Source organism: Mytilus californianus, unplaced genomic scaffold (genome assembly GCF_021869535.1).
Source record: "Mytilus californianus isolate M0D057914Y unplaced genomic scaffold, xbMytCali1.0.p SCAF_15, whole genome shotgun sequence".
In the NCBI taxonomy this organism is placed as follows: domain Eukaryota; kingdom Metazoa; phylum Mollusca; class Bivalvia; order Mytilida; family Mytilidae; genus Mytilus; species Mytilus californianus.
In genome coordinates this window covers 27274953-27302316 of record NW_026262637.1, presented here as the reverse complement: position 1 = coordinate 27302316, position 27364 = coordinate 27274953, and the positions used below count along the sequence as shown (strand labels likewise).

Sequence of the window (27364 nt, the reverse complement as noted above, 5' to 3'; positions counted from 1 at the left end):
CCTGGTTCTAACCTTTAAGTTGAGTGATAATTGTCTGACAAGTCTTTGTTTTTATGAAATTTGAATTTTAAGATTGAAAGGTTATAGGTGATCGTTCATATGTACCTGATTGATCAAAAGGTCAGATTTCCTTTTCAATTATCTCGTAAGCTATAATCATCTTATTTACAAATGCAAATAAAAATGTTTCAAGGTTTCGAGACCTGGGAGAGCAGATTTAGAATTCCTCACTAAATACCATGGTGCAAGGACTGTCATGTAAATTTTAATGTGGATGGTACCATGCCACCAGTAATAGTGGATTGCCACTACATATGAAATATGCCATCAGTAATAGTAGATTGCCATTACATATCATGAACACATGCCACCAGTAATAGTAGATTGCCATTACATATCATGAACACATGCCACCAGTAATAGTAGATTGCCACTACATATCATGAACACATGCCACCAGTAATAGTAGACTGCCACTACATATCATGAACACATGCCACCAGTAATAGTAGATTGCCACTACATATCATGAACACATGCCACCAGTAATAGTAGATTGCCACTACATATCATGAAATATGCCATCAGTAATAGTAGATTGCCACTACATATCATGAACACATGCCACCAGTAATAGTAGATTGCCACTAAATATCATGAACACATACCACCAGTTATAGTAGATTGCCACTACATATCATGAACATATGCCACCAGTGACAATGAGTAATAGTAGATTGCCACTACATATCATGAACACATGCCTTCTGCAGTCTACACAAATACGACCATCTGCAATGGTGACATTTTCAACCTGCCACCAGACTCATCACTGGGCTAAGTTGCCACTGTGACAATAAGTGGAAATGACAAATTTGCCATGATAAAACAGTGGAAAATTCTAATGTGCTATGCTACTTCTAAATGACATAAATACAAATACATGTGGTACATACATGACATATACTTCTTCTTCACACAAGCAGATGAAATCATTTTTAACACTTGTGATGAACTCAAATAAACCAAACAAACATTTTTCCTTTTCACTAAAAAAGTGTCCTTGTATCCAAATAATCACTAATTTGACTACTAAACATATGCATATGACTGATTTTTCCATTAACTAGAACATAACAGTTTACCAATTAAACATTGAAAGAAACTAGAAATTAATGTATACTCTGGATCAATGTAAACTAAAGACTAATTAAATTTCATTTTACAATAGAAAACAATGCATGTCCTCATGAAATTAACATAAACCAAAGTTTTGTATTTCTGAATTAAGAACTACATAATAGGTAGAAAGGATAAAAATTTCAAACAAAAATATCTAAAATACCTACTGAAAAATTTCAGGACAGTTACAAATATCAAATACAACCTTATCAAGGCAATCACATTTTGACCATGCATTCCAAAATATGTGTGGTTCTTTTTTTCCCTTATTCAATATATACAAAATGTAGCAAAGTTAAGAGTTTGAAAATTTGTCATCCTGTTATGCTGGACTGTACAGTTTTTTGGTTCTATGGTCAAAGTATGTGAAACAGGAAGGGTTGTGAGCATGTATAACTGGTTTAAACCCCCAACACATACAATAAAATGCTCCGCTGGGGCGCAGCTTGATACGACCGCAGAGGTCGAACCCTGAACAGTTGGGGCAAGTATGGACACAACATTCAAGCTTGATACAGCACTGAATTTGGATTGTAAAATATTTGACACAGCATAGGTTTCTCACACAGAATGAAAGTGGTCTAAGAACTTAAAATTTTTTAATTTACCTATTCAAACCATATCATTATTATTTGCTTTTAAATATAAATCAGAAATAACCAATTTAAAATGGAAAATTTAAAAGAAAAAAAATGAAAAAAAAATCCCCTCCAATTTTTTTAACCCCCTTATGATTCATCACCCCCAAACTCAATCCCAGCTTTCCCTTTGTGGTATGGTACCTTGCAGTACAATTTCAGAGAGATCCATACACTTGAACACAAGTTATTATCTGGAAACTAGAAAAATGCTTATTTTTGGCCCCTTATTCCTAAAATTTTTGGGCAATTACCCCCAAACTCAATTCCAGCTTTCCCTTTGTGATATGGAACCTTGTAGTACAATTTCATAGAGATCCATACACTTACACACAAGTTATTGTCATGAAACTAGAAAAATGCTTGTTTTTTGCCCCTTTTTGGCCCCTAATTTCTAAAATTTGGAGGCAATTACCCCCAAAATAAATCCCAGCATTCCCTTTGTGATATGGAACCTTGTGATACAATGTCAGAGAGATCCATACACTTACACACAAGTTATTGTCATGAAACTAGAAAAATGCTTGTTTTTTGCCCCTAATTCCTAAAATTTGGAGGCAATTACACCCAAAATCAATCCCAGCATTCCCTTTGTAATATGGAACCTTGTGGTACAATGTCAGAGAGATCCATACACTTACACACAAGTTATGTCTGGAAGTTACAAAAATGCTTATTTTTGGCCCCTTTTTCCTTAACTGTGGGTACCATAACCCCCAAAATCAATCCCCACCTTCCTTTTGTGGTATGGAACCTTATGGTAAAATTTCATTGAGATCCATTCACTTAAACTAAAGTTAGAGTGCGAAAACTAATGTGTCTTCGGACGACGACGACGACGACGCCGACGCCAATGTCATACCAATATACGACCACAAAAATTTTTTTGCGGTCGTATAAAACCAGTACATCGACCATTCTGGAATGGTACAAGTATATCTACAATGTACTATTCTGGAATGGTAACAGAACATTGACCATTCTGGAATGGTAACAGAACTTTGACCATTCTGGAATGGTAACAGAACATTGACCATTCTGGATTGGCAACAGTACATTGACCATTCTGGAATGGTAACAGAACATTTACCAATCTGGAATGGTAACAGTATATTAACCATTCTGGAATGGTAACAGTACATCGACTATTCTGGAATGGTAAAAGTATATCTACCATTCTGGAATGGTAACAGAACATTGACCATTCTGGTATGGTAGCAGTATATAAACCATTCTGGAATGGTAACAGTATATTGACCATTCATGAATGGTCCGATCTATCGATCTTCAAATTTTCCCTTTCAAACATACATTTGACAGTTGGCTACCATCTTTTTTTCAAGTTAGCATTTCCTTCGACATATTAATTATGTGCCGTAAGGAAATATTACTTGAAAAAGTATTTCTAACAGAACTGATTAAAAAAAGATTTGTTATTCAATAGTAATCCTGACGTTTTAATTTATTTACATTAAAAATTGTGAAACAATCAAACTTTCAAAATTGGTTTAGATAAATAAATAATGTCTAAAACAAGACCTCTGAAAAGAGTTTTCAGGATTTCGCACCATCTCAAAATATTGTATTTGTAACTCATAAAATTATTCCTAAAACCAATACTTACCGGTCTTATACTGAGATGAGAAGGCTCACCCATAGGTCTCTGATCCAACCTCAATCTCAAGGCCTCGTGAATAACATCCATGAACACTTGTAATAGAAAAAGATAACTTGGTCTAAATGATGGCAAACCCATCTTCTGAAACTGCTCACTACATGCTCCACAATCTGTTATGCTGGAACTGCGATGGACTGCTGTATTATGGGGAAAGTCCTGAACACAAAGGAAGTCCAGAGCAGCTGGGGACGTCGACATTTGAGTGTTTGCATCATCTCCTGAGGACTGCAAATATTCAACAAAGACAAATTCAAATTTTTCTAAAACTTATTCACTCCAAGGTATTTTATTTGTTTGCCTCTGATTACAACAAACTTTAACAAATTAACCTTTAAGAAAAGAATATCCTTCAAAGAGTGTTATACAGACTTTTTAGATTAGCAGGAAATTATATTCCTTTTTACCGATCACAATAAAGTGGGAATTTCTTTATATATATGTTCAAGTATAACTTCATGAACTTGGGGTGTTATATATATATACATTGTGTACTATAGGAAAAATCTTATAAAAAGGAATTAGGCCACCGTTAAAATATTCTTTGTTTTATGTTGCCTACCCATGCTTTGACGGGTTGAGAAGGTACATGTACATGTAGGTAGGGATTTTTTTTTTTGGCCAATAGCACAAGTACAAATGTATCATGTTTTAGACAAGAATATGACGTTAGAGCAGGAAAAAATCTTTACAAATAAATGGGGAATGTGTCCATGGGACACAGATGATGCCCCCGCTTGCATATCATATAAAGTTATAAAGGGACATAACTGAAGAACAGTAAAAGTGAATCTAACCAAATTTGTACTTGATCTGAGTTTTGTGGTAATAAGTATTGTGTATAAGTTTCATAACATTTGGTTGAGGCAAACTTAAGTAAAAGAACGGAAACGAAAAATTCAGCAATTTTTCCCTTTGTAAAGGGGCATAACTCTAGAACGGTTAAAAAGACGCCACTAAAATTCAAACTTGATCTGTGTTTTGTGGTAATAAGCATTGTATATAAGTTTCATAACATTTGGTGGAGGAAAACTAAAGTAAGAGAAAGGAAAACGAAAAAATCAGCAATTTTTCCATTTGTAAAGGGGCATAACTCTAAAACGGTTAAAATGACACTACCAAAATTCAAACTTGATCTGTATTTTGTAGTAATAAGCATTGTGTATAAGTTTCATAACATTTGATTGAGGCTAACTTAAGTGAGAGGATGGAAACGAAAAATTCAGCAATTTTTCCATTTGTAAAGGGGCATAACTCTAGAACGGTTAAAAAGACGCCACTAAAATTCAAACTTGATCTGTGTTTTGTGGTAATAAGCATTGTATATAAGTTTCATAACATTTGGTGGAGGAAAACTAAAGTAAGAGAAAGGAAAACGAAAAAATCAGCAATTTTTCCATTTGTAAAGGGGCATAACTCTAAAACGGTTAAAATGACGCCACCAAAATTCAAACCTGATCTGTGTTTTGTGGAAATAAGCATTTTGTTAAAGTTTCATAACATTTAGTTGAGGCAAACTAAAGTTAGAGAACAGAAAACAACTTTGGGACGTACAGAGAACAAGGGTAAAACTTAATGCCCCCTCTGCTATGGCCGGGGCATAAAAAAATTTGAAACAATTTGTACCATAAAATTTATCGGGTAGGCTGCTTTTTAGGTTGGTAGGTAGGCAACAACAAACAGTTAAAATTATATATAATTTGATTGATTGGTGTTTAATGCCACTTTCAACACTATTGTGCTATTTCGTGGCGGTCAGTTTTTATTGGTGGAGGAAGCCAGAGTGCCCGGAGAGAACCACCGACCTTTGGTAGGAAAACTGGCCTTATATATATATATATATATATATATATATAACTTATAGTGAGTTATACATGTATGACTATTATCACATGAAAGCAAGACATTGAATGACTTTATTATCTGACTAGAGACTTTCCTTTAGCAGATAATCTGGAGCTACAAAATGTAACAACATGCAGTGTTGAATTTCTTGAAGACCTGATGTACATGTTCAATCAACCTTAGAAGTTACATCAATGTGGAGAGAAGCTATAGGCTATACATGTATAAGATTTGAGGTGCACTTACCCTTGGAGATTGTCCCTCAGCAGATGAAGTGGATGGTTTTTGTAGAGCTTCCTGAGCTCGTTGTAACGTTCTATCAAACAATTCTCTGAATCTTAACAACATTTTGTTCATACCCATTCGTTTAAGTGTTTTATCTACAAACTTCCTATACACAAATGTTGTTGTCTTTGCAAAATCGTCCATTATACTAGCCTCACTTGACACTCTTGATAAATCAGTCGATGATGTAGAATAATACCTAATACTTGGCTTTAATGGGGTAGAAGCATCTTTTGGCACATCATTTGTGGGACTGGCTTTCCCTGAACCCATTGTAAATGTAACACGTTTTGTGGAATGACTTGAATCACCAGGAGACAACTTGTTATTTGCAATACCTTCGTCTTCACTTTCACTGGAATCTGGTTCCCGGATTTCTGGTATACTCTCACGATGAAAAGACACATTTGTTTTTGTTTCATGCCATCGTGGACTTTCAAAGTCCATCATTGGCCAGTCTATATCTGGAATGTACTGAACACCCAACATCTTACCTAACTGTTTCATTTTATGACAAAGATCTCTAGTTATATTTAACCACAGGTATAATGATTTCACCTGTAAGGTAAACTCCTTACTACCATACTGGGGATATTCCTTGGCAAATGCTTTTGAAGTAGGAAATAATTGTTCACACTGGTCTAACTTGTCTAATAATTCTTCCACTTGACTTACTGCCAATTTTTGAAAACTAATGGTTTCCGTGGTTATTGAATTATTTTCACATGAAAGTATTTCCGGCGAGGAGAGGTCATTACTGGCATCTTTATACACAGGTATATCACAAAGTTGTATAAAATCTTTATTGTCCAGTTTGAAGTTCATGATGTCTTCCAGGACCTGTGGAATTCTTGCTTTATCCAATTTTAGATTATCTTCAAAGTCTTTAAAACTAGTATAACCTAAGTGTTCCATTCGTAGTTCAAGCCTATAAAACATTCATGCACATGTAATAACATGAAAAAGTTATGCAAGTATTTCTATATAAGATAAACTAAAAAATAAGTCACATGTTATTATCATAGGCATCTTCTACATTATATAGATGTATGTTTGTACCAAAAATGTAATAAGGACATATAAATCTATTAATAGCATAAAATTCTTTCCAATGTAATACTCAAAAGTTCTAGTTATCAATGAACTTCAACTTATTCAAAAATTTAGGGATGAATGGTAGTTTTAACTTAACATGCTTAATGAGTCTTTTAACATTTGTATATTAAATTTCAATACATTTATTTTTAAAGTTTTCTCCAGTCAGATATTGTTTTCACAATGGTCATGATGGTTAGCTTTTTATTTTATCCTCTGACATCATTATTTTTTTTCTTTGTACATATATAACATTTTGAGTGCAAGCATGGATAATCAATACATGTATTAAGACAATCAAAACTGTGTTATGTAAATTATGTTCAAACTTTAAATTAGAACTCTTAGGGATTAAGATGAAATAAAACAAAACACTTTATAATATGAAAATACAAATCATTATTAACATGATTAAAACATTTTTAAAGAAATGATGGTTTTCACTTAACATGCTTAAATGGACAAAACATTTCTACAAACCAGAGATAATCCACAAAGTGCTGTTGCCACAGTTCCTGTTCAGAGCTTATTTGTCTACGATATGCTCCAAAATTATCTTTTCTTTTATGATCTTTCTCCTTCTTAGGTTGAGAGCCCATCTGAATAAGAGCAGAAAAGATTTTGTAGAAATCACTTCTGTCCTTTGGACAATCCGGACAAACTACAGATAATCTTCTGCTATCAGGCTTTGATGGACCCCAAGAACTGTTCAAGCTACAGGCCAAATTTAACGAATTTGTTAATGTTATTGTCAGAGGAGATGGTCGATTTATTAAGGAAGAAAACCTTCCTGAAAAGTCAACCCTTGGAGGATTGGTCGATGAAAATCTACCAGATGTTGTCAAAGAAACATCAGCCGTATTTGTATCTAAATTTGACAAATCACCAGAAGTAGCCTTCACGTGCCTATCATAACTCCTTGATGTTTTCAGAATTTTTTTCTTGTTATTTCGATTATCCTTGTTCATCTTTTCTGAATCTTGTGAGAAATCCCTTTCAAGGTTGTCATCAGAATCAACTCCACTGAGTTTACAAAATACCGGATTGTCTGCATACTGATCTTTTATGATGTTGACTGGAGTTCTTGGCTGAGGTTTCTTTTTCGTAGCCATATACTCCTTGTATGACACTTTCCGCTGATGAGAGTGTTTTTTGCTTTTTTCAAGTTTTGCACCCCTTGGGTTAGCGGGTGGTGTTGTGCCATACACCATATTGGAATACATATGGTCTGGAAGAGATTCAACAGAATTGAACTGATCTTCTTCTTCACTAATGTCTGCATCATGACTTTGTTGGTGAAAAAATTTAGCTTCACTAAAAAATAAATACAACATTTTGTTTATTATTGTACATTTATATATATTTGTAGAAGTCCCCTAAAAATTTAAATATATTTAGTTATCAAACCTTACATTGTAAAAAGAACTATATTGAAAAGGTGCCCCATGTTCACAGGAAAATCAGGACTTAATGGATGTTCTCAGAAATATAAACTTATTAAAGGTCACTTACATTGTGTAAATACCCCTCTAACATGTCCAAAGAGTTGATCTTTGTGTTATTCCTCGTGTAAAGAATATGACATTCTCAAGCAACTTGTTCTTAGGATTTCATGACCCTAACCATGCTAACAAGACCAGATGATATTTAAACATGTATTTTTGCAAAATAAATTACTTAAAGACATTTATCAATGCTGAAATAGATATATATATAGTACCATGCATAGAAAAACTGTACAAAGGATGAAGACAATTCTTGTCTAAGACGAAGTAGAGTCTAAGGCAAGTTTCTAAATTTATCTATTGTGAAAGATTTTCCAAAAAGACATACATGTACATGAATTTTCCTTTAAGAATATCCTTTAGAAAACTTGACACCTACATGTATGCTATGATTAAAAAAAAAATTCTTACATGTACATGTACCTGTTAACAGGCCTGATTTTAGCAAGCCACTTTATGAGATTTGCCTATTCCCAAGATTTTTATTAGTCCGGTTATTGTCTACATGTAGTCTGGGATTTCAGCAACTGACTACTTTTTACTTGTATTCTACAATTATCTTTATCACTTGCCAGTGTTCAAGTATAAAATGAAAAGTTACATTTGAAATACCATAGAATCTATATTCTTCATCGCCAGACGTCCGTGTGAAAGTGGAATGATTTGATTGATTTATTGTTGCTTGCTTAACGTCAAGTGGCAAATATTTCATGCATACTCAGGACGAGAACTAATAAACAATAAATCAAAAAGGTAGGTTCTGTAGAGAGGGTCAATCGGGATGAAGGACATGAAACTTAGATTAACACTGTCATGACTTTAACAAAAGGTATGTTGGACAGAGGGGCAGAAAATTTGTCTTGCAACAAATCAACACGGTTAACATGGTTAAGGTTATTTTAAAATTGGGCAAAATCATTAAAGCCATGGGAAAATCCTTTGTTCCACATCAGGATCAAACATTACATGACAGGTGGCACTATTTAAACACCCCCCCCCCCCCCCCCCAATCATTACACCTTAGAGGACCCCATCCTTTATAATGCCTTATTTCTCTTAAGACTCAATCCTTCAAAATTCATACCTATCTTATAAAATAATTCTAGGGAAAACACATTCTTAAAAAATATATAAGCTATAAGCTATATAATAAAGTTAAATTTAATGCCGATAGCCACAATTTAACATGGACTTTTAAAAATATTTTTGGCAACAAAAACATGTTACTTGTCATATGCTTTACCATTTTTAAAATGATCGTTTAAATTCAACAACCCCAAAAAGTATTTATACATTATTCATGGTATTACCAAATATTTTTTTTATTTAATGCCGTCCCGCCAGACCATGATCTGCATTTTTTCTTCACAAAGTTGACAAATACACGTAGTGTGTCTTTCAAATGTAAACATCATTATTAAATGCTGCAGAAATTAATTTCAAATGACTTTGCCATAACTGTCCTGGCTTAATTACAAAGATGTGGAGGTAATTTCAAAAGAACATATATATATGTACAATGTACATTAAGGCTTATGACCCCTTTTCAAAAACTGTGTATTATAAAATTTCACATTGTAATAATATCAAAACAGCTAAGAAAATTAATAAGATAGACATATTGTACAATGTACAAATGTACATATACTATGAGGAAACACCATTCACAGCAATGATATTGTTACATTACATTTAATGGACAAGGGGAATTTTGCAGCAACTACAGACAAAATCTTTTCAGACAAATTATATGTTGCAGAAATTTTACATTAAACAAAACATTTTGAATATAGATTACTCAATTGTTCAGTGATCGGGAAGGACGTGCGCCTTGCGCCAATTGCGCTTATCGACCAGAAATGGCGCATAGAGTGACAAATGTAAGCGCCCGCGTGGCGCATGATATTTTTCACTTCGTTTTGAAACGTTGAGATATCGTCAAATGGATTTCCGATCGTATTTCGTGCCGCCATGTGTAAGTACACAACTGTGTAGTGTTTACTCCAATGATAGGAGCACCTATATATTTTTGGGACGTCTCGGGTGTTTTCCTATGGTAATAATAGCAACATGCGGTATGACTGATTACCCCAAAAACGTAATTAACCATCATTCATGATATAATTTTTTATAAACAACTTTAAATTTGTGAAAATTGGCTAGTACAGGCGAGAATTCTTCTCTAATTATAATCTTTTAAGTAAGCTTGCTATTGTTTCGATTGAAAAATCCAAAAGCCTTTTTATGAATAGCATAGTATTTGTCTCCATAAAAGGGGCTTAACTGTCCTTGTCAATTTTTTTGGTCTTTGGCTCGTTTTGAGATTTTGTAAACATGCCTTCAGCGAATTGTTGTTGTGTCTTATCAATTAACGTTGCTCTCTACTGTTATTCTTGTCATCGTGATGCAGTAATAATAATACAAGTGCAGAGAAAATGCCAGAAACGTCCTCTAATACGGAACGTCTGGAATAAGTATGGTATCGACGAAGACCCAAATTAAATGTAAAAAAAAACCATGAACATGAACAAGGGAACAGTACCAGTTTTAACATTGTAAATAAAGGTTATCGTAAATATTGCCCGGTTTGGAAGAAGTTATTGTATATTCATTGAAATTGAAATTACAAAATCACAGGAACAATATCCATGATATTAATTAGAATCATACTTGTAAGTAGAGTGAAATATACACTTTTTTTACTTTTTTTTTTATTGTAAACGAATGGCCCACTCATTTGACAACATGGCCCATTAATTCTAAAAATGGCCCATTGAATTTATTTTTGGTGGGCCCTGGGCCCATAGAGAAAAAATCCTTCCAGATCACTGATTGTTAGATTTATTTGAACAACCAAAATCAGTAAGACCGAAAAAATTTGAGAAAATGTAGGACAACATAATTGTCGGATTTGTTGGACATTCCAGAATATTTTGAGAAGTTTGCTTTTTATGGTGATTCCTAAGACCTATTAAATTTCTACTTTTCTCCGTTAGCTATATCTTAGTGGAGTCCTCTCTTCAGCCCAGTTTGTAGAGTAGTTCCTTACTGGACTAGGCTTCCCCAGATAGTAGAGAAGTATGGATAAGAGATTTGGAAAAAAAAATATCCTCTACATTTTGCCCCCAACTGAAAAAGCCAAGTTGATGTAATACAAGTGAAGCAGTGATCTCCCTTTCAAAGTTTTTAACTGCAAGTGTGGATTACTCCTTTAACTCAAGTTTGTAGAGCAGTGGGTCAGGACCAGGAATCCCGAGTTTGGCTACTGAATGGTCAAGTGGCAGAGTCCTTGAAATCTTTTATAGCCTGGTGGTCATTAGGCAGAGATGCAACTAATCGTCAGACCTGTCGGCCCGAGGGGGCAGAAATTGAGCAGGTCCGGCAAATTGGGCTTTTGTGCAAGACCTAATGACCGGCAGACAGTTCTCTAGGATTTTAGTAAGATTTAGCATTTTTGGTGCTAACCTATTAGTGGGGAATTGAAATTTGCCTTGTTGAAAATTTATTAATTAAAGTTAGTTAGTATGTTTGCTGTAGATCATATGATTCAAACATTAATGCTTTGTAGGTCAACTTTCACAGTAAACAATGGGGATACATGAGATTGGGAGAGAAACGGCAGTTTTCATTCTTTCTGTAACTGTATTGCGAATCTTCTTCCAATAGAGGAGCACCTCAATTGATGAGTAATTATCCACCAAAATAAAAGTTAATGTATCTGAACACTTAAAATGTGACATTTATTATATGAAAAGTAGTCTTCCATTAAAACAAAATTTTGTGTACCAACATAATGGTAAAAAAATTATAAAATTTTCAAATGTTGCTTTTTGAAGTTTAAACATCATGAACATATTTATTCATGCAATTTACAAATATATCAAAATATACAAGGATAACAAAAAGTAAGATCTGGAAACAAGCTGCACACAGCTTATATCAATCTGATTGATTTTTTGTAAGTACATGTATCCCTGTGATGAGAGTTGTAACTGGGAACTTTAAAGTGGGAAATTTAAAACTGAATTGACTTTTCAGTCCTCACTTTCCTGAGAAAGTTGTAATCAATTAAAAATCTTAGAGAACTGTCCAAACAAAAATGGAGAATGGCCCTAGCCTGCAGTTCAGTGGTACACAAAAAAAAAAATTAAAAATATATTGTAGTAATTATTAAATAAAAGAACTCAATTGAATTTTAGATATTTTCTAAAAACAATGCACCAATAAAAGCAGCTGTCACTTAACATCCTATCTTCGTTCTCTTACTGTATAAAAAGCTGATATAAAAAAATGTAGGTCTGGCAAAAAATTGATGGGTCTGACAAAACTTGCTACCCTGTAGGCCCCAATGTCTGACAGGAAAAAAAAACTGTTTGCATCTCTGATCATCCCAGTGAAAATTTGGTGGTCCTGTATTTGCAATAAAATTTTTGCTATCAATTAATTCCGCAGCTGGATACGCCCGCAGATGTCCAACCCTGAACAGTTGGGGCAAAAATGGACACAATATTCAAGCTTGATACAGGGCTGAATTTGGATTGTAATTAAATATTTGACATGTTATAGGTTTCTGAATAAATGTAGTCAAAGAACTTGAAATTGGTTATATGAATTGAATTTATATTCAATTAAAGATTTCTTGCTGTTGTGCAATAAACTGTGCTGTTGCACAATACTTAGTAAATCTGTTGTCAGACTATAAACAAATGAAGTTCAATTTCTTCTCAATGTCATATTTGAAATTTATGAAAGTCAATAGGGAGATTACATCAATAGCTATTAATAATTCACCAAAGTTTCATGAGAACTGCTGAAAGCATTTTTGAGTTATTGTCCAAAAACTGGAAAATCCCCCCTTTTTTAATGAATAAAACCCCACAACTCAGAAATGTAAAATCTAAAATTTATAAAATTCTAAAGGGAGCTTCCAATAACAGATATAAACAATTCACCAAAGTTTCATGAGAACTGCTGAAAGCATTTTTTAGTTATTGTCCGAAAACTGGAAAATCCCCCTTTTTTTATGAATAGAACCCTGTAACTCGGAAACGTTAAATCTAAAATTTATAAAAATCCAAAAGGGAGCTCATGTCAATAGATATAAACAATTCACCAAAGTTTCATGCATATTGGTTAAAGCTTTTTTGAGTTAATGTCCGACATGTTGACGACAGACAGACGGACAGACGGTCAACGGTATACCATAATACGTCCCATAAACGGGCGTATAAAAACAGGAAAACCACTAAAAGTAAACTTGACCTTCTTTGACTTAAGGGGACTTAACACATTGTAAAAAAAAATTGAAAGAAAGGCATTATTGCTCTACTTGACTTTAAGGGTTTCAATTGGAAGCCTTAAAATCTTAACTTTTTTTTGGCATTTAAATCTGCAAACAACATTAAGAATAAAAGGTTAAAACAAGCTTTTAAAGTATCATATTTTTTATGGACACAGTCCCCTAAAGTAAAATCTAAGAACATCGAGTCCCCTAAAATCAGACCTGCCAACTTTTAAAAATCCCCATGGGGGATTTAGTGCACAACCAGATTTTTAAGGAAAATAATTTTGTGTTGTTTCTGCGTGCACTGTTTTTACTCTTGAAATAGTCTCATATCTCTTCTTTTTTTTCTTTTGGTATACTGATGATGAGCTAATAAGCCTAGATGTCTTTTATTTGCATGATTCTTGTACTTATTAATTTGCAAAATAACTTAATAGAGAAAAATGGACCCCAAAAAAAGGATACAAAGTGAAGACCACCCCCCCCCCTTTCCCCCTCCAAAGACCTTCTTTTCTCTGCACCATGACTCAAAATACCTAAACCTAAGTGTCCTAAAGTTAGAAGGATGAAGACAGATCTTGAGTTAGTCTATCAGTATAAATGAGAAAATTAATGGGTTAAATTTGAGTTATCTTTCTTTGTGTTCAGAGGTGCTCCACCGTCGGAGGCTTATACAAACAAACAAACAAATATATCAAAACTGGACAGAAGCACTTCTTATTTCAAAATTTTTAACAGATTTCAAGATAAATAATGATACTGAAGGAGTTCATTACAGTTTTCGTCTTTCAGTTATTTACGATTTGTCATGAAACTCGGTAAACGTTGCAAATAGTGATCGTATGATAATTTGATCAAATTTGAAATGCAGACTGACCGACTCTAATTTACAGGTTAATTAATTTTGAGAATCGTTATGACCCATCAGATAAACATATTACCTGTAACAACAAATTATGACACCTGTTGTGACCGTTGATTAGCTTGGGTCGTAAACTTGTCATGAATATGGTGCAAGGTAAAATTATAGATTTATAGAAATTGATCAGAAAATTTTCAAAATCAGTAACCAATAATTTTTTAGGGTAGATTTTGTGAATATAAGGATTTTGACCTGTTTTACGATCCAGATATCGGGATTTGGGTTGAGGCATGAAAATCGGACTGATACCGCCAGAATTGGTGTAGTTGGCAGGTCTGCCTAAAATAAGGAAGACCGTAAAAGGTGTAAACTTTAAGTCAGACATCAGGACCACCAAGCTACCATGACTACACTAGATATTGGACCTACCTGATTTTTGTTGGTCAGGACCGACAGTTTTAGAGAAAACTGCATGTGGCATGTTTTATTGTGACAGTCTCGTCAACTTTGAATACACCATACACACATTGTATAAAAAATTGTACAATTCATTGCTGAAAGAACTGTACTTTGTGTGTATATTTTATGTCTGCTGCTATTGTTTGGGTTAAATTTTACTATACGTAATTGATAATACAGTGGTTATACATTTATTGTGATAACGCAAGTATTGATTAAGATGGCATACATAGTATTATGAGAAGATGTAGTATTTCTGGCCCGTTTCTCGAGAGTCAGTTCAGGAATGTGGTAAAAAAGACGAAATAAACATTCGAATTCATGCAGATTTCTCAAAAGTGTGCAAAAAAAAATATTCAAATGCTTAAACTGTCATTATGCGAGGTTGCATACTGACAATGCACTTACGTCTCGTCGTGCAAAGGGTTGTAATCCTCATTTGGCGATGCTGACCTGGGATACTTTGTCCCATCAGCCGCCATGACAGATTATCACGGAAAGTCACGCGTGATTTCTATTTTTAGCAACACAAGGGATTTACCCATTTACTGTTTTTTTTTTTGTAAACAATTTTCGGGGTTCATTTACCTATGCCAACATTTTGAAATCAAGGTATAAAATTGTATGGACAATGTTGGCATAGGTATGAATAACATTGAACAAAAACATAAATTCATTAGCGTTTAAGTGTACTCAAAACTATTTTTGTTGTATTTTCAATTCAATTCAACATCCTTCTCACTATGGAAATCCATGAATTCAATATTTTTTTATGTCTCATCTCTCAAAAATATATAATACAACTTTACATTGATTGCATATTATAGATATAAAATAGAGAGCCATTCCAAACAGAATCATGAGAGAAAAATTTGTCATTATAAAACACTTAATATAAGCAGCAGGGCCGGATCCAGTCATTTTTAAAAAGGGGGGAGGGGGGGGGGTCAACCCAGGATAAAGGGGGGGGGGGGGGGGGTTTCCAACCATATGTCCCCATTCAAAAGCATTAATCGTCAAAAAAGGGGGTTCCAACCCCCGGACCCCCCCCCCCCCCCCCCCCCCTAGTTTTTGATCCGCCACGGAGCAGAGACATATATAAAAAAGAAGATGTGGTATGATTGCAAATGAGACAACTCTTCACAAGAGACCAAATTTAAGAAATATTGTGTAACTATATATATATGCATGTGGGAGGGGCGTGCAACTGTGACATTCCGAGTACTACGTATATTTCATGCGAGGTGGTATAATATTAAAAACTTATATGTATGTAGCTTAAATACTCTGATAAACGGATATATTGATATATTATTAGTTATGAATATCAAATATTTTGGAAAGTACATATCTAGATTTTCAAGATCTGAAAATTTCGGAAGGAGTCTGACATATTCCCATGCATACATGTCAGTATATACATATTTTTATATAATATATAGTTTAACCGCAACTCATATGTCCTTGACAAATTGAATTGTTATTCATTGAATTTGATTTCTGGTGCACTTCTTTGAATTAAATTATTGTCAAATTCAACAGGGAATTATATGTTTCTACTACCTGGGACTAACCGTGACATTGAATTCACCTATTAGTCCCAGCCAATACGTATCGGAATCATAAGTTTAAAAATAAAATAAAACCAGACATAAATTAAAAATAAACCTTTTGATTCTATCAAACCTAGTAAAAAGCCATTAGTTTAAACATATTTTATTTGTTCAAGTACAAATTGGATAAGACACAAGTCAAACAGACTTATGAAGTCTTCTTCTTTTAACATTTATAGCAATATAATACAAAATATATGTATGAGCATGCATGTATAGAATGGTATATCTATTTAATATATATATATATGGATTTATGTCAAAAGATAGAAAAGTGAAGACAGAAAGAAAACAATAATACAGAAAAAATAAATATATAAAAATAAATAAATGAATATTTAGAGAAAAAAATAAAAAAATAAACAAATGAAAAAAAGGAAGACTTTTACTTAGATGATGATGTGTGTGCGATCATGGTTTGCTATCTAGACAATTAGAAATCTTTCCGAACTTTTAATAAACTCGAAGACATTTTTGAAAATGGTTTGGTTTTGCTCTAGAGAAAGAAGACAACTACCCGAGGTTAGTAGTTCTATGTTAATATTACAATCATTTGGAAGCCAGCGCAGGCTTTCAAACATTTTATTTCGTATGTCTGAATATAATATACATTTAAAAAAAGAAATGATAGGAATCTTCACGATTAACACCACAGCGGCAAGAAGGGTCAGAAATAATATTGACCCTATATAGATCATAGTTTAAGGATGATGACTTTGATGCAAAACATCGAAGTTGGGTTAGAATAATATTCAGTTTTCGAATTCCAAACTCATATTGCTTCGGTACAAATATGTTACTCTGAGGGTAAAGTTTTTTTAGTTCAGTTTTAAATTTATTTATTGATTCCGCATCACGAGTTGAATCATCAAGATTATTCCAAAGACGTATGGTTGATGGAATAAATGATAAAAGCCAATATGTATACAAGCATATAGTATGACCCCCCACAAAAGACAAAATAACTTTTGAAATTAAATCTAATTTAGATATTACTAATAATTTTGCTAATATTAAGTGTTCTATTGTATTTTGTCTATTCTTATTCAAATATCATATTTACAACAAGTATATGTTATTCTTCTCTGTTCTTCAATTGAAGTAATTTGTAATGCGTTAATATACTGACTGTATGTTGGCATATGTTGCCGGAATATAATGATTTATTCAAATTTGGGCATATGTTAAGGACACCCTTTTCGAAGACGTGAATTAATTTATAGTAAAGCTAGAATGGGCTGTACTCACCGTACGACTCTTATTATCATTTTGCTTGAACCCTGACAACATAAAGCACAAGGAAGGATCAACAATCAACAAGAAAACATACGTTCATTATAAACTTTCTTTTATATTTTTCTTGTTCATTCGGTATAATATCAAAACAGCTTTTCATAATTAATGATGACGTACACTTCCCCATGTTTTATACTGCTTTATTCGGGTTTAAAACATCTAGTGTTTATTTATTTCCCCATGCAATATCCTTGATGAGGACTTAACTACAGGTGCATGGACCCCCTTTTCTTTGTATGCCCCACCTACGATAGTAGTGGGGCATTATGTTTTTCGGTCTGTGCTTCCTTTCGTTCGTCCGTTCGTTCGTCCGTCCGTTCGTCCGTCTTTCCCGTTTCAGGTTAAAGTTTTTGGTCAAGGTAGTTTTTGATGAAGTTGAAGTCCAACCAACTTGAAACTTAGTACACATGTTCCCTATGAAAAGATCTTTCTGATTTTAATGCCAAATTAGAGTTTTGACCCCAATTTCACGGTCCACTGAACATAGAAAATGATAGTGCGAGTGGGGCATCCGTGTACTATGGACACATTTTTGTTCTCTTTGTTTTGTTTTATTTTTTAAAATATATATTCTTCATAACTTTTAACTAATGTCACCTATATTAAATGTGTTCAATGCTCTTATCCACACTATAGTACAACTAAAGTAGTTTGCATATTGCCTATATATGTTGTCTCTCTCAGATATGGCTTTACTTTCGCCTGCCTTGTGGAAAATATTGATAAGAGGGGCAGCCTATATGAACTACTGATATTGTATTATCGTATGGATAAGAGCAAAAACACATTAAATAAACGAAAATAAGTGAAAATAGTATTACAATGTATATATAATATATGTTCAAAAACCGTTGCAAATAAAACACAAAAAATGGAAAAGAAAAAAGAGTTCCATGTTCTAGCGCCTGTGGTTTTAATATGACAATTAAACTGATAATACTAAAGACAAATAATCCATGTATACTAGTAGTAAGTGCGCTTTTCAAGACTTAAATTGAAGCAAATATGTTCGGGAAAATTTTACGAGGTCATATATTATTATTATTGTATCTCAATGTTTATTTTTATACATAACTTAGCATGAAAAATCCCGTGTGCGATAAATTCGTTATACGGTTCAGTTCACTACGGATCCATGCCTCATCCTTATAGATTCTACTAATTCTCTATGTATCCGCAGGGGGTCAGTAGCAAACCACATAACTAATAATATATATGTAGCGTGGATCAGCGGACAACTGACAGAAGAAGACAAATATAACGTTAGAGCCGCAAACATCTATTTACAGAAATCACTTACTCTGTCTGTATCATCGTTATTGAAAGACAACAAAAATACAGGTTCAAGTTAAACAATATACTTCCTAATACAGAACCAAAGAATGATCACAGTTACTGAAAGCCAACATGAAAAAAACTACTATATACGGTATGTGTTTTGCGCATCGTTGAAGGCCATACAGTGACCTATAGTTGTTTACATACACGTCATTTGATGACTGAAAAACTTAAACCTAAGAAATTTGCAAGTCTCATCGGAAATCATACGGTATAACCCATGCAACTGCCATATTAAATGCTCAAAAAGCCATTGATTAGGTCACGGATCTGCTGACATAGCAATCGTGCCTGTTTACACCTATTCAAACATAATGCGGTTAATTAAAATACTGATACAGATAGACATAACACAAATTTATTGCTAAAATTACAAAAATCGTTAATAAAACAAAATATGCAAATTGCATCAGATCACTGTGCATTAAATGAAAGTCCAGCAGATCGAAAATCTTAGAATCTAATACACAGTTATATAAGGTACAAGTGTGCAGGGTTAAAATGTCCTTCAAAACCATCGAAAATGTTAACTGACGCAAATAAGGGTTTACCCTGTTTACCGTGAATCTGACGAGGATTGAGTTTCATGTTTTAAAAACAAGATGTTATGTGCGCTATTGCCTACTGATGATACCCCGCTTTTTAAGTATTCGGTAAACATTGATTAACTATTAGTTGCTTAACGTTCAGTGCCAAATATGTCCTGCATATTCAGGACGATACTTGCGCGTTAAACAGGAAGATGATGGGCGATGAATGTGAAACTCATCATAAGTTATAGCATGCTCACATGAAGCTTGCTACAAAAGTATCAGAACGCCTTCAAACTAGTTTAACCCCGCCACATTCTGTATGTGCCTGTCCCAAGTCAGGAGCCTGTAATTCAGTGGTGTCGTTTGTTGCCGTGTATCATATCTTTCTTTCGTTCATTATTTTGTACATGAATAAGGCCGTTAGTTTTCTCGTTTGAATTGTTTTACATTTGTCATTTTGGGGCCTTTTATAGCTGACTATGCGGTATGGGTTTTGTTCATTGTTGAAGGTCATACGGTGACCTGTAGTTGTTAATTTCTGTGTCATTTAGTCGCTTGTGGAGAGTTGTCTCATTGGGCAATCATACCACATCTTTTTATTTTTATATTTGATTGCAGTTCATATAGTAAAATGCGACGAAAATTTCATGGTACAGACAGACATAGGTAAGGGAATATATCCCTCCTTTGGGGTGGGGATATAATAACAAGTAATTGAAGGTAGGTAGTTTTAACAAAGACTAAAGATTACAGAATTTAAAGAAGGAAGATATTAATTCATTGCATACTTTAGGAAAACAGTGGCGAAACAACAAAGTGGTGTAAATAATGTAGGAATAGAAACAATCCTTTTCAGTAATTAATCATATTTAAATAGAATAAAATTTCAAAATAAACACGTGCAGGTTTCGTAAGTTTCACTAGTACTCCGCTCCTCCCAAGCTATCTCACATTACATAATATACAGAAGAAGCACATGGTGTATCTATATATCTTTTGGCTGTTTGTATCGTCCGGTTGCTGTCTTATTGACGTACACCATAATCTCCTTTTATTTACACTTAATAATAGCAGAGACTGTGATATACTACAAAATGTCTCTGATAATAGCAATTTAAAAGACGACATGACGTTAAACATATATTCTACATTATAAATGAAGTTAGTTAAAATAACAAGTTCTAACATACCTGGTTAAAGACTTAGATCTGAATAACGCTTTAAGTCTCTTCATTTTTGCTACTCTGTCACATATACTAGTAGGTCTTTGTTGAAAAGATTTAAAAATGAATGAGGGCACCTGCCAACGGAAAAAGTGCTAATTGATTTTATATATAAAAACAAGGATATGTACCAGTTTAAAACTTCCTTACATACCATACATGCTAAATTTAAATCTGCCGATGCGAACATAAACGGAAAAAAATCATTAACGATGTGTACTATAAATACCAGTTCGTTAAACAATTATATTTTTGCATAAAATGTCAAATTGATAGCATTGCATGGTTGATAAAAACGAACCGTTTTTATGCCCGGATCTATTCAGGTTTTTGTTACTTATTTAGTAGTAGCGTTTGGTTACGAAATGTTTTATGAACTGTTTTTTTTTATCTTTAAGTGTTGACTATTGCCCACGGTATCTGTCCTAATAGAGGGGCATCGGTCATATAATATTGATATTGCCGGTTTAATTGTAAAGATATTTGCCAACAACAAACCATTAAAATGTGAGAAAATAAATCCGTATACTAAAGAAATTAAAAAAATACTTTTAAAGAATTGAAAAAGAAGAATTAAAAAAGAAGAATAAAAACGGGGGTCCAATCGCCTGTGTTAAAAACTAAAGACTCCAAGGAGCCGAAATTGTCCAATGTTCACCATAGCAGAGACCTGGGAACAGTATATCTATATATATGTTCCTGCAGAGACTTAAAAAGCAAGGTAATTTCAGATGCACTTAAACTTGAAATAACATTTCTTGATAATGTTAATAGTTGCTAATCCTACGTAATTTGGTCTCTGGTGGAGAGTTGCATCATTGGATATTATACCATATCTTTTCATTTTTATAATAATTAACTTCAAACTTGGGACCCCCTTCCAATTTCTGTGAATACCTTAGCTGATTCTCCCGTGAATTGCATCCTGTTGATAATATCCGGTTCCAATCATTAATTGTATTTGGTAGGAAGCGAATAATCAAAGATTCCATCTTTTCTGGAATTCTGAGGAAGTGTTGACTATATGCATGTTGTTTGTTGTTCTTTTGGTTGTTGAAGAGTATTTCGGGTAGATGGCGTATGAATTTACAAAATAAAATCAGTATATTTGATCTTCGCCTATCTTTCAGGGATTCTAGCTTAATCCGGTTTAATACTGAAGTCAAATTAGCTGGTTCGTAACTGAAGCGAGATGTTATGAATCGTGCTTGCTGCTCTTTTCTGAACTTTTTTTAGTTTGTCCGGTTTATATATTGGATGAGGGTCCCATACTATTCTCGTATATTCTAGGTCAAATAGAATTAGTCCCTTTTACCCCCATAGGGCATGATGAAAGATTTCGTTTGACAACCCAAAGATTTGTTACATATATCATCGATGTGTTTTGTCCCATTTTAATCGTTTCTGATGTTCACTCTCAGATGTCTTATTGATTTTAAGAACACAAGTTCTATGCCTTTTGAGGTGTACTTAAATTCTGTGGTCTTCTTTTTGCGACCTAGGGTCACCAGTCATGTTGAATTTTGGCAGGTTGGAAAGACATTCCCCCAAGTTTTAGCCCATACCTAAGGTGCCTACGTCTTTCTGTAGCTCCAAACAGGCAATATTGGTAGTTGTTTATTTCTCTATAGCACACATAGGGGAAAAGATTTGTGTAATTTAACGTTCACGAACGACAGAAAACGGACATCCCAGTGATGAGAATAGCTCACTGACCCTTTGGACTAGGTAAGCTAAAAATAATTTCATGGCCAAATTCTTCGTGGAGTTGTTAGAGATTTCAACTTATTGGCACATTTTGTAGATGGTGACGTGCTATTTTCAACTTAAGGGCAAATGTTGTATATGTGATAAGTGTTGATTATTTTTGCACTAGTTCTTATAATTTTGTTAAGAGATGTTTGTATGCTCATCATTTTATACCTGCCAGATTTTTTTAATTCTTGAAAACTTTTGAGATTTAACCCTAAACTGCAGTAGACCTCATGTTTTGTTTTAGCAATACCAGCCATATTTCTTGCTGAATCAGAACCTCCAATATAATTTTATATACTACTCCAAACATAATTTGGTTCAAATCTGTGCAGCTGTTCAAGATTTTATTAAAGTAACTGTTACCAGATTTGTTTTAAAATTTCAAGGTTGGTATACCTTATGCTGTTTATCATTTTACCCAGTTTTACTCTAACTGCTTTATTTTTTTTTAGACATAAGCCAAAACTGATGTTAAACCTCTTTGTTCTATTATCAGTAACGACAGTCATGTTTGTTGGAGAATCCAAATCCAAGATAACTAGATACTACAAGACACATTCACACAAAGTTTTGGTTTGAATCCTTCAGCAAAGATTTGTGAAATGTTCATGCCCAAAAAAAATGTGGATGGACACCAAGTGAAGTCAATTACTCACCTGGATCACAGGTCGAGGTGAGCTAAAAAAAGATAGAAAATAAATTTGCACTAGACACTATCTTTTGATTAGAAAGTATTTTGTTGGATTTGTTAATTTTTTTTAGGTTGTATAAATACTTTAAATATTAGGGTTAACTACATTTTGTACTTGTTAAATGGATATTTGTAGAAAAGACAAATTAACTGGCTGTTTGAAGGGACAACAAATAATATGGCTGTTAGAAAGGTTTCACATTTTGACAGAATTCAACATTGGAGCAGGAACTGATCCTCGAAGCACCTGAGTTCATCTCAAATTCTGGGGAGGTTTTGTGTTGATGTACCTTTGGTTTTCTGTTGGTGATTTGTGGACAATTGCTTTTTACATGTTCCTCTTTTTTCTATTGGCAATGGGGTTGTAGGTCTTTCTTTCTTTGCCTACTGGTTTTTGAATGTTTCCCCCCCTGCCCCCCCCCCCTTCCCTTGATTCATTCTCTTCGTTTAAAGATGTATCATAAAGCATGGACGTATCAAATGGTAAGGCAAAATAACTGATGCAAGAAGGGGGCATTGTTAATAAACTAGATTTGGTTTAAAAAGAGATGGTAACTTCATTGGATAAAAGAAAAGATGACAAATTCAATGGGTTTGAGAAGGGAAACAAATTCACTGGATTCCCATTGTGTATATCAAATTAACTGGATGCAGGTAAGCAAACAAAGCCGCAAGATGGGAGACGAATTAAATATATGGAAGAAAGGATGAAAAATTAAAACACAAGTTTTTCCCCAGATTTATTTGATATCACATTGTTTTTTCCACTGATATGTTCAGTAAACTGTGACCTACTGTAATACCATTTGAACACATTATTTACATATGGCCATAGTTTCATACACAATGCTGTTTTTTTTCAAAATATATCATATCTTTTCAGAAATCAAATTGATGTATTTTTTTACATGCACCTTTATTCTTATACCTTAATTTCAAATTCATGTAAATGAAGACATATTTGTCAAAAGAATGATAACCTAACTGACATAGTTATAACAACCTATACATTTAATGATGAATTGAGAAATAATGAATTTACATAGCTATATCACACACAATAATTCAGGATAAAATCCATTAAAAATATCACTAACCAATCTACATTCAAGAAAGGGGTCTCCCCCCCCCCCTCTTTTTGTGTTGCTGAATTGCTTTCTCACTGACATGCATGTATACCAGGAATCTCCCTTGTCATGAGGATTTTTTTTCTCTATTTTTAATCATCATCAGGTGATAGTGGTTTCAACCCACCATACATTTACTCTACTTCCACTTTTTTCGTCATTAATTTCATGAGAATCTATAAAACTGAACAGAAATCATCAACTTTAGGATAATAAACTGCTTAAAATTTATCATTACTATATTTAAATCAAAGGAGATGTGGTGCATACAATAAATGAGACAGGAATCCAACAACACAATAAAACCAAGATATCTATTTCTCAACTTAGTGTCTTCAACAGAAGACAATTGTCTATAAATAAATCTATGTGTTATGATGACACATCCTTGCTTATCTGTTTCCATATCTGTTATTATTACCTTATTTGTGTGGAGATATTTCTTAAACTTATATAAATAGGGATAATCTTAAATGAAGAATAGCAGAAAAAATGAATTCTTTGGTATACAATAAATACAAAGATTAGATATATTAAAGATCATTAAGTACACAGTTAAATAGTTTTTTGTTACACAGACAAGCTGTTGAAATAACTAGATATCAATATTTATTTTACATGAGCATAGTATAATAACTGAATGATTTGAATGGATTAAATTTTAATTGATTATACACAGTTGACAGATACAGTTTATATAATTGCAAAATTTGAACAATTTTTTAATATCTAGTTTTTAAAATAACTCCTATAATTAAATAAAGTTAAAACTATACATAAAGTTATGCAATTCATGATAAAAACAGATTTTCTTTCAATTTATTTTTATAAAAAAAATTTCTTACTCTTAATTCAATATCCTCATAATTTCACCACCCAAGAAAAAGTAATGATTATTCAAGACAAAAATATCACTTCATACAAACAACTTGCAGACAAAATTATAATTAATTCACACCATTTACATATATATACATACAAAGTTTTTAAATAAATGGCAAACAATATGAAATCCAATGAAATGTCAATTTTTAACATACACTATACATTATTCATGATTTCTTCATTTAGGAAAAACAATCTATTTTGAACTTACGAACAAAAAATACTTTCTATGAAAATAAAGTGTCAGAATTACTTATAATAACAACTGCTATGACGTCTGCTAAGTGTAAATATAGAAATCAACATGAAAAGGTTGGGAAAACTATCACAGTGCTTTTCATAGGAATGTTAACCAATAAATATATATACTATTTAAAAACTTTTCATCTCAAATTTTGAGCAAACTTTTAATTTTTAACATCAATTTTTAAAAGCATGCAATACAGACCTTTAACAAACAACATATAATGAGGTTAAAACACATAGGGTAGACATGAATGAGGTATGAGTGATTAGGGTCTTATTTTGCTTTTTAAATTTTGTTACATGTACATGTTTAGTTAAATCAATATACATTAGATCTACAATTTATAAAACACTTAATTCATATCATTTCCATTACCGCACAAATAGCTAATTCATTTTGATGACGTAACAAATTATATGAGCTGCATCGAATAGAAATCGACCTTATGCAAATGAATATCAATACATCAGTGAACCTATTTCGGGTTGAAAAATCTCTATGCACAATATGTAACTGTTTGAAAATTGAGTTGATATAAGAACCCTACAAAAGAGACCAAAATTCCTCTTTTATCTCATATTTGATTGTTCCAAAATCAATCAAAGTCTTATCCATGTACATGTATATGTGCACTTGCATTAGGTCGATTTCTATCTGACACAGCTCATATACCTATTAATAAGAAGAAAGCAAGAGCCTTTTATAGTCTTATCTTTAATTTCAAACTGAAAATCAATAAGTAAATTCTTAAGAATTATTTAATCTACAGATAAAGAATTATATATTAGGAATGTGTTTAGAAACTTTAACATTATTCAAAGATTTCCTTTTTTTTGTCTGAAAAATGTAAAAACAAAACAAAACTTGAAAGCTGCCCAATATATCACAATTTAAAACAAATACAAGTTCTGCATCAATATTTTTTTGTAGCAAGTGGTATCAACAGATCTATGTACAAATGTACACAACAAGTCTGGTTAACATACTATTATAACATTTTTTTACAAAACAAAAACAATATTTTGATATCTACAATGAGAGACAATAAATAATTATGCATGTAATTAATGTCTTAAAGAATGACTAGATAATATCTAGTAGATATGTGGTCATATTAAGCCAAATATAGAAGCAAACATCATTAAATGCAGGAAAATGAAGTAGACCCATATCATTTTCCGTATACCAGGTCGTTGTCTCATCAGACGGGTCAGCTGTCGGCCAGATACACAGTAGTATTCTCTGAAATAAAACAAATGGAGACAATTAGTATACAGCTGACAGATACTCTGATAACATTTTCTTAGATCAAAGACTAAAATGGCCAATTTGCACAGAATGGAGATACTCGTTACTAAACATTTCCCAAAGTCTGGAAAATGAAAAATAATTACTGAAACAATTCCATAATAGCAGTCGCACAACTTCAATATATGTGCAATCTTCCTGTGAAGTTTCATGGATCTGCTTTGAAAACTGTAGGAGGAGTTGATTACACAAAACTTATAAACTCTTTAAAAAATTTGCTGAAAAATCACTCAAGTTCCCAAGTCTTGCACTATTTAGGTATTGCAAAATACAATTATATGTTTTATGAACAATTAATTCTAAAACCAGTGTTCACAAATGTCTCGTCACTACTATATTGTACTCAGACTCCGACAGAAATCAACCAATTCAAATACTGAATTTTGTGTTTCAAGCTCAAATTTTGTACTCTGAGTACCGAGTAAAGTTTAATGACCGTAGGCTCTGGTCATGATTGAATTTTATGTACAAAGTCTTTCAAAGATCAATCTCTTACTACAGGTATCACACTAACTTAA

The 27364-nt window shown here is 33.0% G+C and overlaps 2 protein-coding genes across 10 annotated transcripts in view; both read right to left on the bottom strand.

The window, feature by feature from the left end:
• Positions 1 to 15318, bottom strand: part of LOC127725785 (mitogen-activated protein kinase kinase kinase 4-like) — a 54092-nt gene extending 38774 nt beyond the window's left edge. For all 7 annotated transcript variants that reach the window (XM_052233065.1, XM_052233064.1, XM_052233063.1 and 4 more), the window contains exons 1-4: positions 15239 to 15318; positions 7201 to 8034; positions 5587 to 6553; positions 3445 to 3723 (exon numbers count right to left, since the gene is read on the bottom strand). In XM_052233065.1, coding sequence (XP_052089025.1) covers positions 3445 to 3723; positions 5587 to 6553; positions 7201 to 8034; positions 15239 to 15312 — 2154 coding nt within the window. In that variant the 5' untranslated portion in view covers positions 15313 to 15318. The remainder of the gene's footprint in view (positions 1 to 3444; positions 3724 to 5586; positions 6554 to 7200; positions 8035 to 15238) is intronic.
• Positions 15319 to 24002: 8684 nt separating this feature from the next.
• LOC127725784 (golgin subfamily B member 1-like) overlaps positions 24003 to 27364 on the bottom strand; it is a 58590-nt gene continuing 55228 nt past the window's right edge. For all 3 annotated transcript variants that reach the window (XM_052233059.1, XM_052233058.1, XM_052233060.1), the window contains one exon: positions 24003 to 26780. In XM_052233059.1, coding sequence (XP_052089019.1) covers positions 26648 to 26780 — 133 coding nt within the window. In that variant the 3' untranslated portion in view covers positions 24003 to 26647. The remainder of the gene's footprint in view (positions 26781 to 27364) is intronic.